The 24,405-nt window shown below is 41.0% G+C and overlaps 1 protein-coding gene across 8 annotated transcripts in view; it reads left to right on the top strand.

Annotated features, from left to right (window-relative positions):
• DOCK10 (dedicator of cytokinesis 10) overlaps positions 1-24,405 on the top strand; it is a 154,125-nt gene that overhangs the window by 38,515 nt on the left and 91,205 nt on the right. For 6 of the 8 annotated variants that reach the window (XM_082057115.1, XM_082057108.1, XM_082057112.1 and 3 more), the window contains exon 2: positions 21,340-21,459. In XM_082057115.1, the coding sequence (XP_081913241.1) occupies positions 21,340-21,459 (120 nt within the window). Of the gene's footprint in view, positions 1-8,691; positions 8,820-21,339; positions 21,460-24,405 lie in introns of those variants that run through there. The other 2 variants (XM_082057113.1, XM_082057109.1) reach the window with 2 other exon arrangements.

Here is a 24,405-nt window from a genome sequence, read left to right on the forward strand (position 1 = left end):
TGTGTAGATTGGAAGAATGAGTAGAAAAATTCATGAGAGAAAAGTCTTTTGAGAATTAGTAAATACGCAGATGCTGGGAACCTGCATGAGTAGGAATTGGAAGAGTATTCAGGAGAAATACTATTATACTATTTTCTCTACTTTTACCTAAGATCTGTAGATTTTCACAGGTGAAGAAATCTCAGTTAAATGAACTTCCATCCTACCCAGCATGACCATGCTTACATAAACAGGAGTTTAGTGTGATATCCAGCTGAACATCCAGTACTTTGCTGCTGAAATAGTATTGTACTTGGCATTGTCTTGCCTCTTACACATGCAGGTATGTCAGCTTGATGGACTCTAATCCCAGGAATTATTTTGCATTGTTGCAGGTTAAGGTCCCTGTGCACGGGCCCACATTGCGAGTGATCAGGTGCGTGGTGCCGGGTCTGCACATCAGGACCCGCAGCAGTCGCTGGGTTGTCCTTGCTGGGAGGTTGGGGTAACTGAGGGAGGAGAACTTGCTGGATTACATTTCTTTTTTTTTTGCCAAGGTTGATGTTATATTTAGTTTTAACAACTTTACACAGGCTTTTACAAACTGTAGGGCTCACTCTAGGATCCTAACCACTGCCACTTTGGTGTTTGTCTAGAGGTTTTTTGCCTTATTTTGATAATCTGAAGGCTGCGTGTTTGTTATAAGTCTCAATTAGGATTAGCAGTTTTTAATTAAGAAATTAAAAACAAAACCCGGAAAAGTGAAACAGTTCTCCAGGTGTACAGAAAGGTATGTCAGAGTAAGAAATAGCATATCAGGTGTTGGCACTATCTATTAGACTACATTGTTTTCCTGTGTTCTGAGAGGTCAGTAAGAGAAGGGGAATGTTAAAAGCATGCAAGGTGTCTTTTTCTGTTTTCCACATACCAAACTTAACGAATGTAAATCTGACTTCCAGAGTTTTATCTTTCAGTCTTTTTTTTTTTTGCTAAAATAAGAAAATAATCTTGCATATCAGCTTTTGAAATTTGTGTGACTTTTCACTCTTCCAAAATGCCATTATTTAGCTTTCAATTGTAGGATCCAAATGATGAATTATTATATGCAGTTGCTTTCTTAATTGCTTAAGATACCCACAGGTGCTAGAAGAGGGTTACAGGAATTTGTAATATTGAATATATGTTACAAGTATGTGATGTCAAACACAATAATTGTCATACAATCAGCTTGCACACATATGGAGGGGAGTGTATTTTAGTCCTTAGAAAAAATAATGAAGAGAATTCTAGGGTACTTTATATCAATATTATGGCATTGTAGATGTTGATTGTGACCTTGAGTAAATAAGTGAGTTGCCTGACCTCCTTTTACTTCAGTTATTCCAGCTGGAAATTTAGGTGAAAATGTGGCTTCTCTTTATAAACCAGATGTTGTCTGGTCTGGGCTTTTCTTGGTAAGAAAAAGAAAAATCATTTCAGCAATGTAGCGTAGGCATGAATATCCAGTATTAGAATTACAATCAGAAAAGCGTGCAGCGGAAGCCAAAATCACAGCAGCATTGACATGTCTGGAGATAGTAAATTTAGACGACTAAATTATTTAATTGCCTTTTATGGTCTTTCATCAGTATGTGTTTTGTTATCAGGGGCTAATTCCAGTCCAAGTAGATGAAAACAGAAGGGTAATGTTTGTTTGAAATTTCCCAATAGATCAAACTAAAGAAGAAATTAAAGTAATTGCATATTTCGCTTTTGTATGTGTCAGCAGGACAACATTGCTAATGGAAAGTTTATTCTCCTAACCTGATGGCTGTTGCAAGAAGCAGCATTTTGTTTGCCAAAGAGAATAAGTACAGCCCTATTTCTATCTGATCTGTGCAAAGATACCCAACCAGGAGCCAGTGCGGCTGTGCTCAGTTGTGCTGTACCGAGTCTGCAGCTCCGCGGTGCCACAGGGACCCTCGTGCTTTCCAAGAGGACCAGTGGGCAGCACCACGCACGGTCCCAGCGCCCCCTCTCTTCTTGCTACCTTGTGGCTGTGTTCTCAAGGTGGTGGGTAGGGTAGACAAGGAACAGCTGTATGCGTGAGATCCACAATACTGGTTTTCTGTAACTGATACTGTTTGAACGCAACTCGAGGCCATTGGGGTTTCATCAACAGGCTCTTCCCTGTCTACTGGCAAGGGAATGTATTTTATTGTTGCCAGGTGCAGGTGAGTTTCCAGCTTGGAAAGCTGCTGAAATGATACTGCTGTTGCATCTATGTTCCTGTGGGGTTAGCTGGTAGAAACGTGACTGTGAGAAGGTGTGTACAGGTGGAGCAGTGTTCCCAGGCAGTGAGAGAGGGAGGGACTGCTGCCAGCTCAGCTCAGCCTGCTTCCCAGATGGGAGACCAGCAAGACATTTTGTAGGAGCTATAAAATCAGCAAAGGGCTAGTAAGTGGCTTTTGGAGTGTCAACTTTATCAGCAGACTCTTGTGGGTGCTTACAAGGCCATTTTGAGGTGATGAAATAGATGTTCTGTAAGGGCCCTTGGGGTGCTGTGCATGAGATCAGGCTGGGAGATGCCAAACTGCCCTCCCCAAACTGCCATCCCCACAGATGAATCTTATCAGCTCTGGCAATGCACAACAAGTCTGGCAAATGCAGCCCGTGGAGGGCTCCTGACACCACCAGCTCAACTAAGAGGGTGTGTTTTAGGGCAAGTACAGCGGTTGCTTGCGGATTTGTTCTGCCTGAGTGCACCAATATCTGGGGCATGAAGTTCAGGTGAAGGCACAGAGGAAGGAATAGCTGAGATCAGCGTGCTGTCAGGCTGGGAAGAAAAGAAATGGGTTGACACAGGTGGAGTCACCGACATAGGGGACTGTTGTCCAGAAAGGTCTGTTAGCAGAGCTCTGACAAGTATAAGGGGCTTATTTTCAGGGGTGTTTATGCAGCGACATTGTTGCTTTGCCTTGGAGAGCTCACCTTGTGTGCTGATGTCATCTTTACTGTGATGGATTCCCAGCCCTTTGCCTGGTGAGAACTAGCTGTGTGGATTTGTAGGCGAAATGCAAGCATCAGCTATTCTAATGTCTTCACACACGGTTTGTATGCAAACCTTGATGTTTCAGCTTGAGTTGTTAGACCGTAAGTGGAGTCACATTTCTCAAAATAAAAACATAATTTGCTTCCAGTTGATTCAATACCAGAGTGACTTTGCAGAAGTTTGCTTCATATGTAGTTTTTCCTACCTAAATTGTTTTGCCTTTTGTCTATTTTGATTTCCTATTTTTACCCTCTTTAATTAAAACAAACAAAAAACCCCAAACAAAACAAAAATGTGTCGAAGCATAGACCAATACTGAACATTTAATTCCAAAAGACCATCCCTTCTCCATCTCCCTGCACCAGTCACTGATGACAAAGGCACTAGGATGGAGGTAACTGGGGCTCCTTGCATTATCTGGTGGCTGTGCTCTGTTTCTGGTCCCAGTGTAGTGATCTCCCTCATGAAGCTCTCAGGAAGTGCAGTTTTTACATGCACTCACAAAGCACTGCAGAACACGCTGTTCCTGATGCCTGGAAGATGCAGATAGGACCAACATGTGTTGTACAGTCATTGACACCTCAGTTCTAGTGTCTCAGTCCCTTTAGTAGATTTTAGTCAATCATATGTGAAAATATATGCAGTGTTTTGCCACTCACAACGACCAGTTTTCTGGCAAGCACTCTAGCCATAGAAAGGGTGGCAAATTGTATCTTATACAGTTTGCTTTGTCCAAGCACATAACTGACTTGTTGCAGTGTTGCTGTGCCTCATGGTTTGGGTTGTGACAGACAGGGATGGTGAGCTTGCTGGGGAACTGGCATTGAAGACCAGGTGAGGAATATCATAGAATGTCAGGGATTGGAAGGGACCTTGAAAGATCATCCAGTCCAATCCCCCTGCCAGAGCAGGAACACCCAGATGAGGTTACACGGGAAGGTGTCCAGGTGGGTTTTGAATGTCTCCAGAGAAGGAGACTCCACAACTTCCCTGGGCAGCCTGTTCCAGTGCCTGTCACCCTCACTGAGAAGAAGTTTCTTCTCAAATTTAAGTGGAACCTCTTGTGTTCCAGTTTGTACCCGTTACCCCTTGTCCTACCACTGGTTGTCATCGAGAAGAGCCTGGCTCCATCCTCGTGACACTCACCCTTTGTATATTTGTAAACATTAATGAGGTCACCCCTCAGTCTCCTCTTCTACAAACTAAAGAGACCCAGCTCCCTCAGCCTTTCCTCATAAGGGAGATGCTCCACTTCCTTAATGATCTATAAAAAGCAGCATTAGTATGTATTAATGTAGCTTAGCTACTGGCACTGCCTGCATGGTGTGGGATATTAACTCTGTTGAGTATGCCAGCGAGTTCTCCAGATTTTTTGACTTCTGCATCCTGTGTCCATAATATGGGATAGAGAAGGCTGGAAGGCTATGTAAAGTAATTTTTTAGAATAAATAGAAACATGGAAATATTAAAACTTAAAAAAAAAAAAAAAAAAAAAAAAAAGTTAGCCCTTGGTGACTCTCTCCAGGGTGCTGTATTTTTTTCTTCTTCTCAGCAGTACCGGAGCTGCCAGCTGGCCATGTGCTGAAGCCATGGCTGCAAAGTGCAGAAGTGTTTCTGTTTCTGCTTCAAGGGCAGGGTGTATGGCATGGCTGCCACCTTTCTGGTTTTTCTTCAACATCTTCATCACTGTGTTTCTACCAGGAACTCTGACATACTGGAAATGCCACAAGCCATTCAAGGGAGGTAGGCAGGTGTCTCATCTGCACTCTGCCAAGTGGTGAAACATTAAGTTTGTCAGCCAAATTTCTCAGTGCTGGTCTGCACTGCAGAGGCTTCCTGAATGGTGGTGTCACTGCTATCATGGTGGTCTTAGTTTAAAAATTAAGCAAGTTTTGTTATGAGAGGTTTGTTTTTCATTTCAGAATTTCATTTCAGAATAGGCACAGTACAAGGTTGATGCAGCTTGTTCCAGCAAGAGGAGTTTTCTTATTTAATTGAACTATCTTTCTCAAATCTCAATCTGTTAAACAAAAGGCCTGAGCCAGGATTAAGTGCATAATGACTATAGATGTGCAATTATTTGTATATACATGCTCATAAGTCAAGACTATGTTTTTGGCTTGCACTTTGTTCTTACGTGTCAACATTGCTCCCAGACAGAAGTCCTGAGCTGAAGGGAAGCATTCATTCCCTGAAACTTGCTATGAATTGGATTTTTGCATGTGATTTCCCTCCCTTCCCCTTTGAACAGAATAAATAAATAAATACTTTTTTAAAAAAGCCAGTGTGGCTAACTGAAGTTTCATTTTTTAATCCTTCTGGATGGGAGGTGGTAGATTATATTATTTTAGAAGGACAGTATAGAGAATTCAGTATTTGCTACACAGCAACTCAAATAGTTAGCCTGTTTTGGAGTGGCTTTTATGTTAGCTGGAGATACAAAAATTCAGTTCCTAAAGGATGTATCTTTATAGTACTGCTAGCAAAGCACTAGTGAAATTCATTTTCCAATGATTGCACAACATACTGTAGCAGTGGATTAGTTTTGTCCAGCAGTACATTTTTACATATTGCTGTATATCATAATTTCAAACTGAAGGCAATGAAGCATGACAGTGACTAGATTTAAGAGGAAAATTAAGTTGGACAGAAGCTGTAGAAGAAATGCAGGAAAACAGAATTAAAAAGTTATTAAAAAAAACTCGTGTCCCCTATCAGACAACTGAATGCTAGTGGCTCTGAAGCCAAGGGAATGTGTTAGCTATTCCTTAACAGTAGAGATATCAAATGTTAATATTTTTCCTTTCTAGATATTAGATATTCTAAATGTTAGGAACAGATGGAAATATTCAGCAAAGATAGCAGAGCAGGGGGCAAACACTGGATTCACCACCGTACACATTTTGTCATTTCTTGAAGTGCTTCAACATCATTATTTTGACTAGATGAATCTGATACAGCAGTTCACATACCTGTCACCACATACCTGTTTTCTTGGGATAACCTGGGGTATGGATAATACTTCTCACCTTATATGCGCTAGTTCTGAATTCAAAATCAGTGCAGAAGCTTTATTCCTAACCAATTTTATTATCATCTTAAAGTACCTGGTATCTTTGATTAAAGAGATTAAGAAGTCTGAGGAAAAATTAGGAAATCTTTTGCAGTCACACTGATGCTAATGAAGTTTGCTTCATACTTCTGCTACAGGACAAAGCATGATTAGACATTTGACTGGTGATGTCAATTTGTATTCAAAACAGATCTAAGAAAGTGGAATCTTTATTTGCAGGTTTTTTACTATTAGTTCTGTTTATATCTCTGTGTGAATGTTCTAGCTTATTAGTTATTTCATTGCTTCAACCTGTTAATGCCTTGGTGTTGAGAAAATATGGTGCCTTTTGGATTGAGTCTGAAAAACTGTCTGTCAGAGATATGGGAATAAATGAAGTATAATAATATTAGGAATGAAAATCCTTTGGACAGAAGATACTCAGTGGAGTAAACTGGATAAAGACCAGCTGGAAACTTGAACCCAGTTCATTTTTTGTGTTATTTGGGAGTAACACGAGTTCATCAAAGCTTCAGGAAGCAGTGATGGCCTTATCTGGGTGGAAGGACGCCCTGGAAGGGCTCCGTGGTGCTGCTGGAGGCAGGGAGCTGGGAGAGGGCCTTGGCCGGGGAAGATGGAGCTCAGCTCGTTCTGTGTGACCAATACAGAAAGGAGTCGATGAGCAAAGGAGCCTCTAAGAGGAACTGATGTCTGCTTAGAGTTAAGCCAGCAGAGCTGATGGATCCAGCATTAAATTCTGGCGAGGACCCCTTGTCTTGGCAGCTGCCTTCGCTGCGTTATGTGAGAGGCACTTGGGACTCGGTGTAGATAACGTGGTGTTTTGAGAGAAAACAAGGGTGATTCCAACTTGCTTAATGTTGCAGTGCTATATTGGTAGCCACTTGAAATATCTGCATACCTTGGCAAAGGGTTTCTGTTGTCTTTTCTGGTTTTGAGTGCCAGACACAGATGCTTTTCACTGTTAAGTAGGAGTACAGTGAAATGTGTCTTGAGCATTCTTACGGCAGGCTGGTAACAGTTTAAAGGAGGTGATCTTCTCAAAGGCAAAGCTAAATGGTGAAGATAATGATGAGATATGTTTTTAACTCATGAAGTTGCACTATGTTTCAACTGTGGAAGGCGAAAGCAAACTAATCAGACCAGTGTGTCGGGTTGTAGTGTTCAGGTCAGACACGCTGGGCTTGGTGTGACTACTCTTCCTGGCATGGAAATCCTGCATGTGGAACAACCATGTGGAAATGCTGCAGAGGTTTGTTACTTTGGATCATATGTTACTAATGCTGAAAAATGTGTGAAAGAGTTCATTTCTGGTGGAAAGGGAAAAAAATGGCACTCGGGGTAAAGTTGCAGATCTCAGATTGCTTAACTGAAATAAGTTGTGAAAAAGATGCTTATTGTCCAATTTGCAAAATATCCAGGATGAAAAAAGCAGGAAAACTATCAATTTTTCTTTGTTACACACATTGATACTAAGTAAAAATAAAAAAAACTAATGCATGCTACATAAAGATGATATGCATAGGGGAATGCAGCTTTGCTGCTGCAGCAGGATGAACCCATAGCTGGAACAGAGGAGAAGAAAAGGATCTCTGTGTGTGTATGCACATGTGTGGGCACTGAGGGCATTTGTTCAGTTTTAAAAGACCTTTGTGCCCTGCCAGTCTTCAGACAGCTGAGCATTGGGCAAGTCTTCTACCTTAATTAGGACCGGTTTGATTGTCTATATTATTGCTCTGATTGCCTCTGAGGCACTGAGTGAGGGGCTCCTAACCTGCCAGGGAGCTGCTGTGATTGCACCCATGTTGGGCAGGGGACCTGCTGTGATTACCCTGTGTGCGGCATCTGGGGAACAGGCTTGGGCTGGCAGCTTTACTCTCACCTGAGGTAGGAGCAGGGCTTATTTTTCTTAGTTGACAGGTGACAAGCACTTCTAAACCCGGTATTTACAAGCCAAAATGTATTTTGGATATTAGCATATAAATATAACTCTTTTTTCCTTTTTATATCTGTCTGCAGATTTAGGAATTTGCAGAGTGCTTCCTCTTATTGATGTTTTACACGACTTTGAAAGGGGAACTGTTACCTTGGTCCAAAAGCGGAGATGATTCTGGGCCCCAGCAGCATGAACCTGTTGCTGTGTGCTCTGTGGTTGAAGTCTGCAACCAGGAGTTCAGAGGTGGTGGTTGTTGTGTGAGTGCCTTTTTTTTAGCTTGCAGACATACGTGCACATGAAGTAAGAGTGCAGCCGTTTTGGCTTTTGAATCGAGGAGGGTGGTGAGAAGAAAGGATGTAATGGGGTTTGAGTCAAAGATAGATGTTCAGCTGCAAGCATTTTTTTCTACAACTTCCCATTTTGATTTGCATTAGGGGTGGGGGCTGGGTGTATTTATGGTTTAATGAGACACTCTCGCCTGAATAGCAGAATATTATTCACAGGAAGAAATGAGTTATTGCTGGTTTTCTTCTTCTTTCTGTTCAGTTACTGTGGATACAGCATGTAAGTTTTAGACCTACTTCCCCCTTGAACAGTATACGCAGTTTACAGTTGTTATGCTGAAGCTGCTGAAGGAAGGAGGTTAAGGGAGCACGCTTTTTAAGAGAGATTTGTTTGCTGCTTGAATTCCTACGGATATAATGAGCTTTCGCGCCAAATTCAGGAGGGAGCCCAGTGAACTGCGGAGGAAGAGAAGGACCGTAAGGCGAGTGAATCAAGGAGAAATTCACAGATTAAGCTGTGTGAGTACGCACTCCTTCTTCCATCTTTTCTATGACATTGCTAAGAAATTACAGGTCAAACACTCTTCAGACTACAGCTAAGAGAGAGTATGATTTTTTCCTTGGTGTGTACATAGGACTGATTGTGTCTTGTCAATCTGTGTGATGAGGTGCTGAATGCTGGAGAATGATTACTGAAGTCTGAGACTGAAGCACAGGGAGTTCAGGAGTTTATAGAACCCAAGTGCATTAGGGAAACTCTTGTATAGCGTCATGTCGGCCAGACGCGTACTGATAGCAGCATCAGCTGAAAGCCTCGCTGGTGCCTGGTAACGTGTGCTTGGTAGTTCCATGAAAATCCATAAAGCTGCTTCTGGAGTAGAAAGTTACTCTCTGCTATTTCAGATCTCACAGTCTGCTCTGGGCAATTTGTGCCTCTCAAAGCCAGGAGGAGAAAGCCTCTGTCCTCCTGCAGTGCTGGGAGCAAATGGAGAAAGCTCCAGAGCCCTTGGTGGGAAGCTGGAGTGAGGTTCTGCTGAACGAGGTTGATGGCAGCTTTGCCAGTGATGGCTTTGGGCCAGGACTTCACCTCCCGAAACTCCACAGTATGACACTGGGCAGCTCACATTAACTGCGTTGTGCCTCCGTTTCCTAACCGAAGTTGAAACTGCAGACAACTTTACATAAAATTCTTGGAGCCTTCTGTTGAGAAGCCTTAGGCCACTACTGGTTTTCAGTGTATTCTCTTAACTTGATATATTACTTTAGGTGGCTTCCCCAGGAATGATTTCCAGACAGTGGATCTTTTTCTTTATGGCAAGAGCCATTTGGATTTCTTCTGGAGTTTTGTGTATCCAATTACAAGCTGGAGGAGGCTCTTTAGAGGCTACTCTGCATGTCCAGTATAACAAAGACTCAGTGATAGCAGACCAAAGAAGATTATTCTCATTAACTTTTTTAAATAAGAAGGAAAATAACTTTGCAGTTTTAACACTTGGTCACAGATTAAGATGCTTTGTGATTCATCTAATAGTGTGTTTGGATTTTGCTTGTGACTAGCTGCAATTTTCCATAGATATTTTATATGGAAATGGATCTTTTTGAGAAGGCTATTTTACAGCATAGTTCCTGGTGTCCTGAGCTGTTGGCTCACAGACAAAGATATCGAGCTTAAGCTTCATGGTCTTGGGTCCCAAGAATGAATGCTGGTGGTGCTGGTGAAAGCATCCAACCCTGGCAGTTTACAAGACTTTGGTAGGAGGTAGACACTGCTGCTTGACTTATCCTCTTAAATCCTGGTTAGGAGGGATTTTTGTCATTATCATACAAATCCTGGCTATATGTGAAAAGTGCTCACCAGAAGTGATTGAAACCTTACAGGGAACTATGGCTGGAAAGAAAACAAAGCCCATATAGTAACAATAAATCAGTAGTCTACCTGCAGATAAAGGGGAATATACTCCTTCTTTTTTGCCTGTATCATCAGATAACAGGAGCTGAGAGTCTCTTCAATTTAGTGGTGCCAAAGAACCCTCAAATTGTTGGGGTATCCAAGCGTCATTAAGACGTACCATACTCTGACCTAAGAGTTAGAGCGCTTGTAACCATGTACCTGTTGCCTCTGATTAGAAATAGGTAATGTGCCGTTTTTGTCAGAGGCTTGTGGTTCATGCTGCACTTCCCACGAAGCAGCTGGCTGCAGGCACATAACGCAGGTTTTCAGGGAATCTATTCTGATTTCTGTTCTTTTCAGACATAGAATAGATTAAGATGGGGTCACTGTGTCACGTTATTCCGTGAGGGTCTTTCTCAATAATTTGTTTAGCCCTTAGGGAATGCAGGCACACTTGGCTTTACTTTTGTGGCTTGTGACCTGTGTCTTTCTACCCGATATTTCATAATTGGAGCATGTTAAATCTTTGGCCCATGGGCACTTTTTGCTATCAACCAGGAGCCAAGCTCTCCTTCATGCATCAGTCCTCTCCACCTCTCTTGCTGCAGATTTCAAAGTGGAGTTGGCTCCCACTGCAGCTGTAAAGGCTTTTGGATACAGGGACTTTATTCAAAAAGTGTATTTCTTGATATACTACATTTAGACGTGTGTTTTCTGTAGATGGACTTGTGTTATTTGCTGGAAACTCCTTTTTTCTTTTTTTTTTTTTTCTTTTTTTGGTGAGACTAATTATGATCTGATTAGTTTTAATTGATTGTAGGTTGTTAATTGAGCTTAGTGTGGTTGACCAGACTTATGTTGTGTGTGTGTAAATGACGTGATAGCTGGATGATTGATTGGGAGGGTAGTCGATGTCAGGGAAATTATTATAATCTTAACATCATTGTCAGAGCTGAGTTTATAATGGTCATGTATAGATGATTTTACAGATAAAGTCTCTGTGGAAATACTTAAAATTATTTACTCAGATATGTAGCATGAATAATATCTATAACTCATTGAGGGGTAACCATAGTGTAGGTAGAAAAAGGAAAATATTCACTGAAAAAAATGAAGCGGAACAGTATATATGAGATTTGCCCTACGGGACAGTGGCTTATTACTAAATACTCTCTAGAAGTCAAATGGTATTTTTGAAAAGTTTATTTAGAGCTAATGTAAACATTTTTGAGAGTTGTTTTTGCTTCAGGGGCTTCTGAAGTGGTTGAGCCCCTTTCAAAAAAGCTGCTTGCTCTGTCTATGGATCTAGAACTTCGTACATCTAAATTTTAGTATTTACATGAGAATGAGCAATGTAGTTTCCTTATGCGCTGTGTTGCAACTTCATCAGACTTTAAATAGTGATCAAAGTCTTTAACATCAGAGCATGACCTAATGAACTGCCTTTAGAGTTTTCCCTTCAGTCCTTAAGAAGAAATCTCCGATGTTCTCTAAAAATAAAGTCTACTAAGAAGAAGCCTCTGTTTTCAAAGTAAATGAAAATGTTTTTAAAGGCAATTCTGTGCTGTGCGTGGTGTTATGTAAAATATGCCCCTGTTTTAGCAGCAGGTTTGTGTGAGATGAGCCGGGTGAGGAGCTGGTGAGCTGGGCAGGGTGACCGTGGGTGGGTTGCTCCATCTCCTGTATTCATCCAGCCTGCACAAACGGAGGGGGCTAGTTTGGTCTGATCTTGTTGCTATAACCAGTTCTATTATAGCTGTATAGATGCTGTAGGTGTCAGAGCTGGGTTTCTACCTTTGCCACGTAAGGGCAAAAATTTGGTGTAACTTTTATTAATGTAGGTTTTCCTTAGACTACAATGACTCTATGTACGTGAAGTTGTGTATAAATGTGTGTATACACAGAGTCAGAAGTGCTGTTTACGTTAACAGCAAGTGCTGTTTACATAACTTTGTTCTGGAAGCTTAAAAGCTCTGATCAAATCCACTATGTGCAGGTTGCAAGATGGTTTTGTTAACGTTCCTGTTTGTGACCCCCTGAGACCGTGCTAGAAAAAGTGAACATGAAGCAAAGAGTATTCACAGAAAAGTTGAACCCGGTTCAGTCCAGCAACCCCTTTGTGGTCTCCAGGGCAGGACAATCCACTTCTCCTTCCATGGGGTAAAGTAATCGCCAAGGAGGCAAGTGGCCGGTGGACGCCTCCAGCTCTGCATCAGCAGGTCCACCCCGCTGCCCCACAGCTCCCGTCCCATCTCCTCAGTCCCCTTCCAGTGCATTCCAACTCTCTGTTCATGTCTGTACAAAGATGAGTTAATTGCATCTTTGGCTTTTGCTTGCTTTCTTTATGAATAAATTCAGAGCAGTAGCTTTAAAGAAAAGCTTTTGTTGCCATAACTGCACTTTTTTCTTTTCTGGCTAAGGTCAGGTAAGGCGAGTGAAGTGGCTGAGTTTCGCTAGGTTAGAGGTCTGTGTAAATTAAACTTAAAAAAAATCCCCTTAAGATACTTTACAAGACTTTCTTGTTTTTCCCCTGAAGTGACCTATGGGCAAACATTTACTCTAGGCTTCAGAAGCACTCACTATTTAGAAGCTTGTCATTTTTGACATTTTGAAAAGCCAATATGAGAAATTTATTTTAAAAACTTAGAAGTTTCTTTAGAGGTCTTGTTGTCAGTGGCATGATAATGCTGATTTTAGCAATTTTCTGATTAAAATAAATTTGTTTCTCTCCTTCCTAAAAAGGGTTTCCAGCTGCTGCATAAACACAGTGGAGAAGTTGTTTTCTTGTTACCTTGAATATTTTGCAGACTATATTGGTAGCTTTCTCTAATGTCTAAAACGGCAATGCTAGTCATTGAAGATGCAGATGCATACATGTCCATGCATATACGTTCCAGATTCAGAAAGCACCGCAGTGAGGCTACGATGCCGGGTCTATAATCATGGTTGAGAAACAGAATTCAGGAAACACTTATGACTAAGTTGAGTGTAGTATGAAGCATCCCTTCCCTGCCCCCAGCATGGATGCTTTGCTGAACCAACCGTCCCATGTGGCTTGCAAGTTTTAACATGAATGAGATAGTTTTATGAGGTCTACTGTTTCGAAATTCATAATGAAAGGAACGATAAATTCTAACTTGAGAAATAAAAGGTGATAGAAAGAGTAGGTCACTCCCAGTTGCCTGAGAACAGATCTCTGTGGTTTGAGTAGTCTTAACCCAGCATTGGTCAGCTTGCTGGAGAAGTTACGTGTCTGTGTGCCGCTGAAGTCTCTGATGGCTGCAGCTGGCCCATCAGTTAAAATGAAAATTATCTGAGTTAGCTTATCCACATGAGAGGTGTTTCCATTTTTCAAATATTTAGCACACTGAATTCTCTTCAAGTAACTTTTAAAGCTGGAAAGTATGCAAAGTAGATGTTTATAGGTTTTGATCCACAAAACAATGTTAATTTCCAATGTGAGCTATTAGGATTCATCCCATCCCAGCTGTATTTGTACAGAGTAAGTCTCATTTAGTCAAGCCATTCCCTTGTTGGTGTCAATCAGGATTTTCTTTGCGTAAATAGGTTTTAATGAAATAAAATGAAATTTTACTTTCTTTATTCCCAGCAGGATCTTCCAAATGTGTCCTTGCTTTTGTACTCTTTAAACTGATAGGTACTGTAGCATTTTGGAAACTAAATTCTGAATCACTAGGAATTTGGGAGTTTGAATCCTTTTTGTAATTCTTTGCAATTTTCTCTGTAATGGAATCTTGTGGGAACTGGCAATCCCCTTAATGAAATTTATTGGCATGTTGGCTTCACTGCTGACACTAAAGAGTGCATCAGTTGTGCTGTGCGGCCCTGAAAGACGGGCTGGATTCTTTCCAAGTGCAATTCTCCAAGGTTTACTGAAAGACATGACAAATTAAACATTTTGGACCTGACAAGTGAATGTGTTTTAGGGTAAAAGGGAGGGGATTTCACAGGAAATTTTGTTTGTACCACTAATTTTAATACATTTGTTGACTATGGATCACATACTGAGCCAAATATAGCCTTTGTAATGTGGTAAGAGGGTTTGTTGTCTGTAAATAGACGAATACCAGATGAGGCAATTGTAAAAATGGTGAGATCTGAAATAAAAGGAGGGACCATCTTCCTGCTGGTCCTTACTGTGCTTCCCTTTCCTTTCCCAAATACCTTTTGCAGATCCCGAATTCCCTCATCTGTGCTTGAAAAGCAAAACTTATTTTCCTCAAAGGAAAGACATAGCATGATGTGGAGTGTGCTGGGAGCGGAGAGAGGGGCAGGCCTCTGGGGGGGAGCATTCTGGGTTGATGAGACCTGTTCCTTCCAGCACAGCTGTGTGCGGGTGCTGGGGACACCATGACCCGCGGGGCTGCGCTGCCTCTGCTTGCCGGGTACAGGTGCTGCCACCTGGCTGCTCACCTGTCACCACAGCTTGGGGGGAAGAGATGCACCCAGTGCAGATACCCTTCCCATGGAAACCACTCTGAGCATCAGAGTGCTGTACTGCCTAATGGTGAGCAGAGATGTACACTGGTCCTACAAAAAAAAGCACAAGTCTTGGTGACTCCATAAAAAGCGAATGGTTTTTGGGCCTCGCTTCATGTGCTTGAATGTTCAGGCATCCGTAGCCAGCACGCCTTGGAGCTGCTGGGCACTCTGTGTTGCCAGCATGTCAGAAGAGAGGGTTAAATTCAGCCTTTATGCTACACCTCCTCCAAGAGTCTTGGAGTCCCAACTGTTCTTTAGCTTCAGTTTGGATGGACTCGGCAAAGAAATATTTAATTTAAATTGGCCCACCCTGATGGAATAAAATTAACTACATATATTAATCACATTAAAAAGTCACATATTAAGCCAACAACAGTATTTAACTGAGGAAAGGAAAGGAAAGGAAAGGAAAGGAAAGGAAAGGAAAGGAAAGGAAAGGAAAGGAAAGGAAAGGAAAGGAAAGGAAAGGAAAGGAAAGGAAAGGAAAGGAAAGGAAAGGAAAGGAAAGGAAAGGAAAGGAAAGGAAAGGAAAGGAAAGGAAAGGAAAGGAAAGGAGGAAGAACAATAAGTGTGAGAAGCACTTCACATTGATGTCATCCTAGAAAGTAATTTAATTTGCTGTTGTGAGTTTTAGTAAGATTGGGCTTGGTTAACAGTGTTATTGAAAAGCCTGTAAAAAATGAAGGAAGGTGATGGTGATGCTGTTATTTCAGTAAGTGGCCCTTTCTCTTCTAAGTCAGTCCATTTCAGTGTTTCAAATGTATGCTAGAATGAATTGTAATTTTAGACCAGCTGTAGCCTGGATGAAATACAAAATCAGAGTTCTGCTTGATCTTGACCAGTCTGGCCATCACAATTCTTTTGATGCTTTTTATGAACATGCAGTGTATCCTTCAGTCATGAAGATATTTTAGTCCAGGTCACTGCAGTCCATCAATTTAAATTCTTTCTGTGTATCTGTCTCTCTAGTTTTCTTCTTCCTGGCATGGAGAAGAGAAGAAATTCATTTAAACATCTGTATTAAATTCAGTGCATTTTAGGTATTCAGGATTTGATGTCTGAAAATAATGCGTCATTAAAGCATTAGAAAATCATAGCATTTGGTCTAGTTTATTTTTAGAATAGGGAAGTGCTTGGGATGACTATCCAGAAACTATTGGTCTCAGTTACATCATTTCCCCCTTTAGTGAGTGTTCGCAGAACTATAACTTCAGGGGCAGGGCATATAAGTAATTTTATCCTGTAATTATGACGAGAAGATGGGTACTAGCATCAATGCACAATGTCCGTGCAGCTGGAGGCAAGCCGGGTACCATATCTGTTTCTGTAAAATCATTTATATGGATATTTTTGGTCGCTGTCACTGGAAGAAATAATGCTTCTGTACCTAGACCAGAAGATGATGGTGACCAAGCTCTGTATATCCCTGCTGGAATCTGGGCTGTTTCACCTGTGTGAAATTCAGTAGTGATTATCCGTCTGTGTTGCTGGCTCCTGTGCTCATGAAAGGTCTCTTCAGTTTTCAAAAAGAGTTTGGAGAAGTTTTCTCAAGAACATACATAAATAGGCTCCAGAACACTGCCAGGGTGTGAAGTGAATGGTACAGTTGTGAGTTCACTGCAGGTTAGACATTTGGAAAGGATATTTCAGAAACCTTTAACCATGCTAATGGCCCTACGTTGGTCTCAAGAGCTCGTCAGTTGGTACAACTGGTGCCATGATCGGAATGTAGTAACAATTTTCATTGCTCCAAACTATTGTTACCATTGTGGCAACCAGGCTGCAATTATGGAATTTGATGATACTCTAAAATACTCCCTTTTGCAGTTTGATCCAGCACCGCATAGAGGTGAACCGCATGTTACTCGTTGCACCCCAGACTGCTTTCTGTAAAGAGATTTTAGACCTGTATGGTATTGCTGTGAACCATATATTGACCTAAAGAAAATGGGAAGAGCAACAGTAACTCTGAAGTTCAAACTTGTTTTCACATGGGCCAAAAGACATGCCATATTCAAATACAAAGCCTCCTGTCGTCCACAACTGTGACCACTTTAGAATGAACCAGTTCATTGCATGCTGAGCAACATTGTTGTTCAAGAAACCAGTTTCTGGCATAGCGCTATTTGTAGTTACTTTTGCTCTCTCTGAGAGAATAGTGAGATGTAGACATTAACACCTCGTGAATATATTTGACTTTCCATTTAGCTATAGCTTTATTCAGCATAACTGTAGATAAGAGTAGCAGCAAACAATCTTTGAAGCTTAAAGCACATTTTTAAAATAAGTACAAGGCCTCATATTTGTTCTGAAAATGTTTCTTTTATTTTCAGGCAATACTGTTGAATTTAATTATCTTGATTTGATACTGTGAGTTCTGTAGCAGGTGAGGAGTCAGAGAGTGCTATTTTACTAGATATATTCACAACTGTTTCAGTACAACTAAATGTAATTCATTACTCACTTGAGATAGAGTATATAAAAAGCATTATAAAAAATCCAAGCCACGCTAATTCGATCTTGGCACAGATCACTCGGTTGGTCTGTTTCCAAAAAGAACAGACAAGTTAAATTGAGAAGAGGCAGCACTATGGTTATTAAATTAGCTTTAAATCAGCCCTACTCATTTACAATCTCTGCTAGTGCTCGCAGGGAGAAATTTGCGAATCTCAACATTGCTGCTTCTGTCTGCCTGTGATGAGAAAGCTGAGCAGTCATTCCACACCGTCCGGAGATAAACTGCTAACGAAACCAGCTGCCACTTCCCATTGGAAATGCCATGCTAAGCATTACAGCGCTAAGCTTTGCCAGATCCAAAGTAGTGGCTTTACAAAGGATGGAGTGTTGGTATCCACATTGTGTAGTCTTAAGGTGTGTAAGAACATGCAGAATTGATAAAGAGAGGCATCATGTTTGTTATACTGTCATGCTTGGTGTTGGCTGGGAATGGTGTAGATTATCTCTGCAGTCAGTGTATTGATGAGGATGGGCTTCTCTGAGTTATGGGAGCTCGCATAATGCAGTATTGCTTTTACACAGGGTTTTGCTGTAATGCTGTAGAAGAATGTCATTTGTCATTGCACCGATAGAAATACATCACCATAAATACTGAAGTGCTTCACTGAAAAGTTTTGTGGTAATTTTGATAGTGTCACATCTACTTACATTTAGTTACATTTTGGATGTGTGAAACTTGCTCCTGAGACTGTTGACATCTGTTAAAATGTTTCTATCAGATCATGCACTTCGCAGCACTGAGAGCAAGAGAATTAGTGCTGTGGGAACAGTGATGTTTATACGCTTGCTGTGTTTCTCTGCTTCAGGGTTTTCTCGAGTTGCGTTGTTGTATCACATAAATGACCTTGCAGCTGGCTAGGAGAAGTTTTCCCCGGGAGCGTTGCAGACAGCTGTCAGGAGTGGCTTTCTGAGCGCTGCTAGTTTCAGAAGGGAAAAAAGAGGCCAGTGTGACACGGCTTCCTCTGCCTCCACCCGCACTGGAACATCTGTGTGATGTTACTTGCACAGGAGGTGTAGCTGTGCTCACCCCAACCTCGCAGGGATTTCCAGGAGGAAGAAGGAAAACCTCTTCATTCTGCCAGCCCCAGCAAAAAGGGTAGTTTCCATTGGCATGGAGAACCTGCAAATGCCACACATTTTTTTATGGGATTCCCCCATATTTCAAGAGAAGTCCCAAGCATTTGGGAATTCCCCAGCTCTTTCAATAAGGACTTCAATAAGAAGGTGACTACTTATGTAATTTGCTTACTTTATGTTTTTTTTAAGACATTTTGAAAGCTAACATTCGTGACATTTCCAAGGAGCATCTGACCTAAATTAATATTGCATTGGCACATCTCTGGTTTTGAAGTGTGGACGTTTATGGCTTCAATGGCATGTCTGACTTACTAAAAGTTGGGATTGCTGCAAAACCATTAGCCTAACGGTATCTGCTCTAGGAAGGAAGGGTTCTTGGTGTAGTCAATGTCACAAAATTTCTGCAGAGAACATACATGTTTTAGTGAAACCACTACACAGGAAAAATGTCTGCATGAAACACTCGTGCCTCATAAATGTCAGTGCATCTATTTTTTCACTTTTGAGTTTTCTTGTAAGTGGTTGCTCTACTGTTTCCTACTGCAAGTAATAGTTGTACTACTACAAGTTTGCTTTCTGCTAGGCTTGGACTGAGTGAACTTGTTTCAGACTTGGGCATGATTCCCAAAACAAGTAGTACAGCAGAGATGGTACACACTCCCTCTACAATGCTGTTTTCGTGTTTAACTCCTTGAAACTTATGTTTATATAGGAATATTTAATAAATAGATACAATGGTAAATTTAATGAAGGAGAGTCTAAAACTTGTGACTAAAGGATACTGTGGTGACTCAACATAACTTGAAAGGAGAGCAAGCTGTGCATGGTGAGATGGTGGATAAGCCCATTGCATTCTTGTGGGGAAGCACTGTCTGGGAAGGACAGACTGATACCTCACTAAAGAATATGGCTGCTACTCAATCTGAGTGCATCTTGAGCAGGAGTGGATATTAATGTGTCAACTGGTACTGGCCATGGCCAAGTACCAGCTTAGGAGAGTCTAAGATAACCTGTTTGGTTCAGTATGAAGTCTCATGTGTCCTGGAAGGGTGTGTTGTCTTACCTGAACATCCCGCACTGCTATACAATCCTGTCAAAGAAACTAAATTAAGTTTTAAAGCTGTTACTTCTTTTTGTGTTTTACAGTGGCCTTCCACTAGATAAGTTCTTTTTTTCTGTTAAACAATCCCAAGTTTTATTTTTAATTCAACCTCCCTTTCATTACTCTAAGATAAGACATGCAACTGTCTGTACATCTCCAGATTCATCTAGGAGGGAATCTAGCGTATGTATGTCAGAATCCTTTTTTATTTTATTCATATAACTTTTAGTGTTTTTCTGGGAGTTGGTAGTTAAAGATACACCATATTTGGGTAGGTCAAGTATTGCTTCTCTTTACTCTCTTTCCCTCACATCCCACAGCAACATTCATGAACCAGTTTCCTTGGGAAAGAGCTTTCAAAGAAGTTGTGTTTAGTACGGTAATGTATTGATCTTGTGTATCTTTTACAAGTCTTTAATGTCTCAGCATGAGTAAATAGTGCTTTTGACATGTGAATGCTAAACACTAATGATTTTTAGAAGTTTATTAACTCTTAATCTGGCAGACGAGGCTAAGAGGGTTAATAGACTGAGAAGAGAGTTAATTGAACTGTTGAAGGAACAGCTCCAACTTTTCAAATTGCATCTCCATCCTTGAAGGTTTTCAAGACTCATCTGGACAAGTTCCCAAGCAGCCTGATCCAACTTGCCTTGCTTCGAGCAGGGGGTTGGAGCAGATGACCTGCGGAGGTCCTGGGCTGTTCTGTGATTCTATCATAAGCTGTTCAGCAATTGAATAACTTTCTAGGAGCATGCGTATCTCAGTGTTTTAATCTATTTTGTGTAGTTGTGTTACTGATACTTAATTAAATTTTTCACAGATGCATTTGATGCCAAAGGGAGTCTTGAACTTAATATAGGAGGGAAACAGTGTTCACAAGGGCTGGGGAGAAATCTTGAGTTGACTGTAATTACTGTGAGAAAACAAAAAGGCAAAAACCACAGGAACTTTCTATAAGTTGTGATTTAGGAAGGAGGGAGAGAGGGAAACTTTATATCGTTCTGGGTAGTACAGTGCAAAAACAGTGCGTAAAATACAACTCAACGTCTACAGTTTTCAGTCCGTCAGACTGAAAAAGTATTCTGCAGAAGTGTTTCTGCATTTGCTTTCCACTAGTATCCTTTTTCTCTCTCACCACCTGCTTTTCCTTCCCTTTTAGTAGTTCTCTTGCCCTTTCTCATTTACACTTTCTGATGTTTAAGTCTTTGAATTAAGCAAATGTTGTCACTCTAATACATGGCTTTTCATTTGTGGAATGTGTCAGATGGGCACGTCTTTTTCTATTTTTGGGTTGTATTTTGAGACAGTGTGACTTTACTTTTGTTTGGCTATTCCTATGGTGTTTTCTTTCTTTACCGCTGTTTCGGTCAATAATAGTACTATTACAATGATACTAATCCCCTTTCTGACAAGATATGCATACCACATAGTTTATTCCAGGAGAATAACCTTGGATTATTACCAAGTAAGATGATGCGGTGGCACTCAGAAGCTACCAGCAGTTCTAGAGGTAGGACTGTGTAAGACAGTGAAGGAATTGGTAGGTTACTTATTCTAAAACATATTAGCTCAAAGTTATATCCATGTTCAGTTCAAATTGTGTCTGTTCTTCTGTTTGCCTGCATCTCTTTATGGAGAAAGAGAGTGAGTGTTCCTGAGAATGACAGGTGAGTTAATATGGTGGTTTGGGTTACTGTAATGAGCTGACAGCTTGCTCTGGAGTTTATCAGATGGAGAGTGACTGTTACAACTGGCCCAACTTTCTCCTTTCCACTGCTCTCCCACGAGCTCAGCTGCAGCAAGCTGGGAAGAATGGGGGAGGGAGGGAAAAAGTTATTCATTCTTTGGTGTACAAAAATAAAAATGCAGTAGAACTCAGTTTATGAAGGGGAGGGGAGGCAAATTTGAGTATAGAGAGGTTACCTGATCTTTTATTTTTTATTCCACAGCAGGAAAAACCCAAACTCTTAGAGCCTTTGGATTATGAAGCTGTCATCACAGAGATTGAAAAAAATATTGGGGATAACCAATTTAAGGATCTGATATTATTCCCCGATGATGACTTTTCAGTAAGTACAAGGCAAATGTATGTTATTCTTTCTCTTAGGTTTGTCTGTTCATTTATTTATTTTATCTTCATTGTTAGAGAAAGAGCCAGAAGTTGCTCAAGGACTCTCTTAATTCATGAATAATGCCTTCTCTCTCACCAAATTCACTCTACTTTTTTTTTTCTTTTCCTCTGATGTTTGTATGTGAGTGAATTTACAGTTCAGAATTAAATGATTATAATCTATGATTATAATCTAATTTAATCACACTTTTGTAACTTATATCCAGTTTTTCTGATCCTATTCTGTTTAACGTGTTTGGCCGCTAGCATTAGACAGCCCATGATTCCTGGCCTTCTGCTCAAAGTTGGACTTCTGAGATAGTGAATGTGACATATTTCCAAGCTGTGCTGCTGCTGACATTAGATTGCATGAGAAAGAGAAATTCGAATGGACTTGACTTCTGTTCGGTTTTGGGATTATCTTAAATTCTTCTCCGGCGGGGTCTGAGTTCTGGCATCTGAGTGCTGGGGTGCGAGTCCCCAGTGCTGAGGCAGGCTCCCATGGCAGGAGCTGTGGAGCTGCCTTACCTCATCCTGGCTTCCACATCGCTTGTCCTGAGCAGCTGCAAAGAAACTGGAAACTTGTATGTCCAGGGCAGCCCTCACCACGGCAGAGATGGGGCTGCTGGGGGGCTGGGGAGGTGTGCGAGTGCATGGGCGGATTGCCTGCATCTTATAGAGGCTGCTTCAAAATCAACCCATGTCTGTAAAAGATTTAGATTTTGATGAAGAGGCATTCTTTAATGGAAATACATTTCAATTTGTGAGCAATTGTAACTGCTGTGTGAGGGCCCTTGCCATCAGCTCATGGCACTGCTGCTGTCCTGTGGGGCTGGCTTAATCTAATCGAGTGCTTTGTTTTACTAAATGGCTCTATTTCCTTGGTGGCATTAACCGAGTTAATGTGCTCATGGGATTGAGAGGAAACTAAACAGAATAGATTTTCTCATCATCGTTAATTCCTTTATCCATTTTGCACGTTTGTGAATTTATGAAATTGAAATTTAGCATTATAAAGCTGGCTAGACATACTGGGTGCTGTCACAAGGCCCTTGAGCCCTTTGATTTAGGGTAACTGAGCTCAAGTCAGTGGAGCAAACCCTCTCAGCAAAAGAAGAATCATGTCCTACTCCTCAATACCTCTGCCTGTCAAACCATATTTTCATATCCTTATTTTCATTTCAGCTTGAGTAGTTGCTGCCTGGCTTTTAGTAGCTACTGCTATTTTGTTTCCTCTGTTTTATGCTTTGCAACTATTGTGCATAATCTATTTAAATAAAAAAAGAAGAAGAAAAAAGATTAAGACAGATGAGAGAGGTACTTGTATAGTAGAGGTGGCCTGTACTTACAGAAGAGCAGAGGTAGGTGCTCTTAGGTAGTCCATATCCTTGCAATAAATCTGTTTCTGTTGTCTTCTGTTGAAGTAATCTGCAGAAACAAGAGCCTATGTCACCAGACAGGACTGCAGAGCTTTCATAGCAGACAGGTTTCTCAGCTGCAGAGAGTCTATTTATAGCCCTTCTCCTTCCTGCTGAAATATCACCTGTGCACAAAAGTCTGGGTCAGCCATTTGAGTAGGAAGAGAACCACATCTGACTGAATTAGGAGGGGCTCAGGCTGGCTCTGAGTGTTATTTAATGTGATAATGCCCCAGGAAATGGTAGATGTTACTGTTTAACTCCTAATGATTACAATTGCTTCAGACTTTGTGACTCAGTGTTGATGTAGCCCCAGTTTGGGCCTATGTGTTAGCACATGCTATGTGCAAAAGTCTCTTCAGAGTGAAACTCCACCAAAAGAATTAGCTGAGGTAGTGAGCATAAGAGAAAATTCTTCTGTTAAGATTTATTTCCCATTTCTGGCTACATAATATTCAGCACATGCATCATGTATGGGTCAATTATCACCATAGCTGCTGTACTGTCAGGTCTTTAGTTTTGTCTCAGAATTGCTTTCTCTCTTTGAATGCAATTCAGAGAGAATGCAGTTATTCTCACAAGACTTTTGTTGGTCATTTCCAATGTCTTATGAGAAGTCTGTGGAACAGCAAAGAATTCTTCGTATCCATCTGAACCTGTGTTCCTCCATTTCTCTGCATTTCAACAGAAGAATACAAGACTTACACATTACAAGTATGCATTCTCTGGTTTTACTCCATCTGGGGAAAAGATGCTTCACTTTTTTGTAACTATGCTTAATAATCCTTTTGTTCAAGAAATATCATTGATTCACACCAGTCCCAGTTCTTGTTTTCCTAACAATGCATTCCTTGCCTGCTAACTCTCCTCCTGCCTGCCCAAAGTTCAATTCCCTTTGAGAGAAAGCTTGTCAGGTTGGCTTAATTTTTCACCTGCTCCTGGAACCCCTGAACAAATGACCCTTCTGTTGCTGTGCTATGAAATAGTGGCCAGTGGAAATTTCTGCTGCAATACAGCAACTATGTGGAGGAAGGATCTGTAGAGTTTCACAGGAGCTCCCTGTCACTCGAGTCTGAGCTTGAGCTGTACTTCTTGGTGGTAGTAAAGTGGAGTTAATGGGCTTCCTTCACTGAACCCCCAGCAGTCTCTTCTCAAATCTCTCCAGCATCTCAACTCTTGAGTAGAGTGATTGGGGCCCTCCCTTAGTGGCAACAGGCTCAGCAACCCTTTTCTACTGCCTGTGCTTGTGTGGAGGTTTAGTAACTAAATCTGTGTTGCCAGTATGTTGATAAAGATAAGTTAATTGTCATAAAAAGGTAGCTGAAAGTTTTTAATAGGTATTTCAACTCGATATCGTATAAAAGCATGTTAAACTCCCTGGGTCATGAAAAATTGTTCCTCCTTCTCTCCTTACATACTATTTTTTAAGTCTCTGTTTGAAAAGTGGAACTTAGACTTTCTTAAACTATTTGTGTAAATATGGCTGA

This window comes from Streptopelia decaocto, assembly GCF_964273445.1.
Source record: "Streptopelia decaocto genome assembly, chromosome: 6".
In the NCBI taxonomy this organism is placed as follows: Eukaryota; Metazoa; Chordata; class Aves; order Columbiformes; family Columbidae; genus Streptopelia; species Streptopelia decaocto.